This window comes from Trachymyrmex septentrionalis, unplaced genomic scaffold (assembly GCF_001594115.1).
Source record: "Trachymyrmex septentrionalis isolate Tsep2-gDNA-1 unplaced genomic scaffold, Tsep1.0 scaffold69, whole genome shotgun sequence".
NCBI lineage: Eukaryota > Metazoa > Arthropoda > Insecta > Hymenoptera > Formicidae > Trachymyrmex > Trachymyrmex septentrionalis.
This window is the reverse complement of record NW_017305873.1, coordinates 1,512,885-1,517,226: the sequence shown is the minus strand read 5'-3', so window position 1 is coordinate 1,517,226 and position 4,342 is coordinate 1,512,885. Positions and strand designations below refer to the sequence as shown.

Below are 4,342 nucleotides of genomic sequence, written 5' to 3'. Positions count from 1 at the left end.
TTTTTTAAAGATTATAAGAAGATATATTTTTTAAATTCTCTGTAAAGTTACTGAATATTTTATATAATACCCAAAGTAATTCACATATTGGTCTTTTTTTTTTTAAGAAATTAGTATAAAATTATACTATACAATCTCTTCATGTTTATTTACATTCTACTAAAAAAAATGAATTGACTTGCTTTTGTACGCGCAGCATAATTTACTGCAGACCCTAAGTTTCACCGTCTTGCCCTACATACGTTACATTACAATTCCTCACGTAAATTTCAGGCGACGGAGCTCGACATAACCAACTTGGTTGAGCAGAACATGCCGTGGTACTGCAGGTTGCATGCGGGAGTTAAATTCATGCAGAGGCTTCCTCGTACGGCCACGGGAAAGATCGCTAAGAAGGAACTCAAGCAAATCGCGAAGAATTACTTGAACGAATTAAAATGATATTGTAATCATTGTCATGTTGTTCAATTTAAAATATATATGTATATATAGTATTATGGTAGTTATTATTTTTTAAATCAATTTCAATGCTTTAAAAATGTCTAGTAATAATTCTTTCTGTAATAATTTCTTATAATATGTAACACAATATTATGTAATGTATTACAAAATATGACGTAAAAAAATCCCTTTATATAAAAATCCCATGTTATACTTTTAATAAATTAATTTGATATATGTATAACCAGTGATATATAGAATTACCCTTTATCAAATTTATAGAGCGGAGTATCGTTTTATCGCATACTCGTGGCTCATTTGTATTTGTTAGGTGATTATCGATAAAATATGATATTATGATAGTGTCATGATACATTAGGATATGTATCGCTATATACAAATTTATAATAAACCAATTAATAAAGCGATATCAGATAAACGATTTCAATAGAAATAAACAATTTCCTATGGAGATATATCTACATAAATCGATTACTATTGGTGTATATATAGGTAGGTATTGTACGTGGTATGGCGACAAAATTTCGTGATGTTATGTGAAAATAAATATCACTTAATTAGTATACAAATGACTTTATTGTCTTTCAAAGTAATTTATATCAAAGATGACTTTTCGCAGGAAATTTTTTTCAGGAAAATTTTGTTTCCAAAAATTGTATGAACGTTGTCAGAAGTGTATTGTCTCTAGGAATGATTACGTTGAAGAACAATAAAGGTTTGTATACTAATTCAGTGGTGTTTGTTTTTTGTCACATAACATTAACAAATTTTATTACTACACCACGTGTATACATAATAAACAAAACGCTTTTGTCAAATACAGTGGAATTAAAAAAATAGCTTTTAGTATTCGTTTTTTTATTACTCATTATTGCAAAACACAAACGATCATCATAAAATGTGTAGGAAATGCCAGATAAAATATCATTACGTTCTTACAGTTCGAAGTAACGGAAATCTTCATGGAAACGTTAGAACGAAACTCAAGAGATTTTTCCAAACGTCCTGCTCATCTATTTCGCTTGTCATTGTTGAGAGCGGATTTTCCTGTCGCAGGACATTCATGTTTTGTCGTCCCTATTACGTACGTCTGAGTACCACGGTGTAGCTTGGTATATGCATTAAAAAGAGAAATTCGAGCGAATCAAGAGGAGCTTCGTACACAATACTACAAAATACGTTGACTCTGATTGCTTCTAGTGTAAGGGGAAGAAAGAAATAAAATCAAAATAAAGTTTCTTATTCGCGATAAAAAGTGGCAGTGTAAATATATATAGCTGATATAATTTTCAATTGCATAATAAATACTTAAAGAATTACATTGTATTATAATTATACAAGCAACATAAAAATTTATATCAAATACGATTAAAAGTCGAGAAATTATATTTACTATCGCGCGCTTTTATGAGCATAAATAACTGAAAAACGTGAGTTAAAAATCTTTATTAATGCATTTACAAAATTATTATCAGTCGAACATATTAAATAATTGTTCTCGTTTTAAAATATACATATATGAATTTAATTATCGTAATATCAAATTCGCAATAATAAATAATATAATTAAAATAATTCATAGCCATGTAACGAAATTACGTGTAAGAGAAAAAAAAATAAAAATTTTGTATTCACAAAAGATATAAGATCATATAAGATTCATGTAAGATTAAAGAGAGAGAGTCGAGATTGAAAAGATTGCTAAACTAATATATATATTTTAAGATCATAGATAAAATTAAATTATTTGAAATAATTTAATTTAATTAAATATGATTAATTAACATAAAAAATTATTATTACATTTAAAAATAAAAATCTGTAAAAAGAATAATTAAATTGAAATAATTTTATAATTCGTAGTTTAAAAAGAGATTCTAATTATATATAAAAAATTATGTTTAAAAAATATCTTATCAATATCGATAATGAATATCGATAGTTGACTTCAATAACGGTACATCAGCACACATTTAACTTCTTGAGAAATATTCGAGAGAAAAAGGCATGCAAAGAACGCAGAATGGCGATTTCTGTGGTTATATTTCCTGTAATCGTCTTCAAACGTAAAGTGCGCAAAACAGCAGCGAAGTTTTAATATTTGCTTTACGACGTGTTTAGTCCAACCACGCTTTCTCTACTTGAAGAAGACTCAACCAAGTGTTCGCAAATAAGTAAACGCGCGAAGCTAAAAAAGTCGCGCGCCGAGATAATTTCGTTCTCTCGCGTAATCGCCAAGCTTTAAAATCAAAGTGATTCAGCGCACCGTAGCCGGATTAAATAGGTCGGATTTAATTAAGTTATTGCGACCCGCGCGGAACTAAAACAACCGTAAAATAAGCTTCACGTCGCACGGTGGTCATTCGTGATTAAGAGCAAAACGATTACAGGTACCGCGATTACGGCAAGAACGTGACACTTCGCGCAAAGAAATTGCACTATGGTCGATCTTCTTTAAGATAAATTTATCGTTTGCAAATGACGGCCAAAGAATTGATGAAGCCGGTGCAAGGAAATCGGGAGAATTTTTTTACAGACTTCGCGAGAACATTAAATTCGTCAAGATATCGAATACGAAAAAAATTGTTAAGAGAGATTGAAACAGCTTGCGGAAGATTCACTGTCAAATTCAATAATCGTGCAAAGATATTACTATTATTAATTTTTTATAAGATCATATTTAACAATGTGCAAAATGTTCAATTTTATTAATATTATATAAAACTGCTATTATAATATCAATACTCGTAATTATGCAATAGGTATTCATTTACACAAAATACTCTTTCATATGCACAATATTCGTTTATACAAAATATCTGTTTATTATTAATTAATAAAGATGAGTGTCGCCGGATACTTATTAACATTTTTATCTTCATTCTTATACAATAAATAATTAAAATATCCCGAATTTTATATGCCATTGAATTAAACATAACTTTTTTATTTCAATTAGAATTAATTTTAATTACTACTGGAATCATAAAACAGATACATACATATCCATAAATTTCTACTTTTATTTAATTACTAAGCTAATTCTTTTAAATGTATCTAAAACTATTTAGAGAAAAATCAGAATTTCTTTACTTATATTGAAATTTTGAAAATGAGATGCTAAGTTCACAAAAATGTCATAAAATACTAAAATAAAATAAACTGTTCAAATTATTTAGAAAATGTTATACATTTTTGAGTAACGACGTTGCTATCGTAAAATTATGAGGAATTGCAATATATGCTTTTATCTCCATTTAATATCGCTATTTAATTTAAGACAAATATTGATAAAATAATGCGATCGTTTTATCGAGTGATCGAAATATTTGATGCATGCAACGATAAATACATTGCCGCTCAAGAGTATTTACCTATTCTGTTTTTTAATTAAATGAAAAAGAGTGAACTTCGATCTTCTTCATTTCCTAATCTTCTAAATATTAGATTTAACAATAACATTTAATAATTCAAAGTTTTGTATTTTATACATATAAAAAGAATAGTAGATTTAGAACAGAATATAAAAAAGGCACATACACAAAAATCGGGATGAACAAATACTTTTGAGCGGTAGTATATGTGACATCTGGTCTAAAAATTATCCGTTTCCTTGTCGCCGAATATACCGTTCGAAGGAAAAAGAAAGGAATGTTACAACTGTGCGAAGTAAGAAGAAGAAACTACGTCAACTACATAAGAATGAAGTTGAGGCAGGATGTGGTCACGAGTACGAGAAACATGACATTTTACGGCAATACCATCAAGAAGAGATCCAGTTGAATGGGAGACTCTTGCGAAATCGACTTTTTATGATCTCAGGAAATTTCACCGAATTATCTCAACAATATACATCGCACGAATCTATGTCAACGATGAC

General features: G+C 28.8%; 1 protein-coding gene across 1 annotated transcript in view; it reads left to right on the top strand.

The window, feature by feature from the left end:
• The window catches only part of LOC108753315 (luciferin 4-monooxygenase-like), a 4,621-nt gene extending 4,180 nt beyond the window's left edge, over positions 1 to 441 (top strand). The window contains exon 8 of the mRNA XM_018494797.1: positions 274 to 441. Coding sequence (XP_018350299.1) covers positions 274 to 441 — 168 coding nt within the window. The remainder of the gene's footprint in view (positions 1 to 273) is intronic.
• Positions 442 to 4,342: the final 3,901 nt, after the last annotated feature.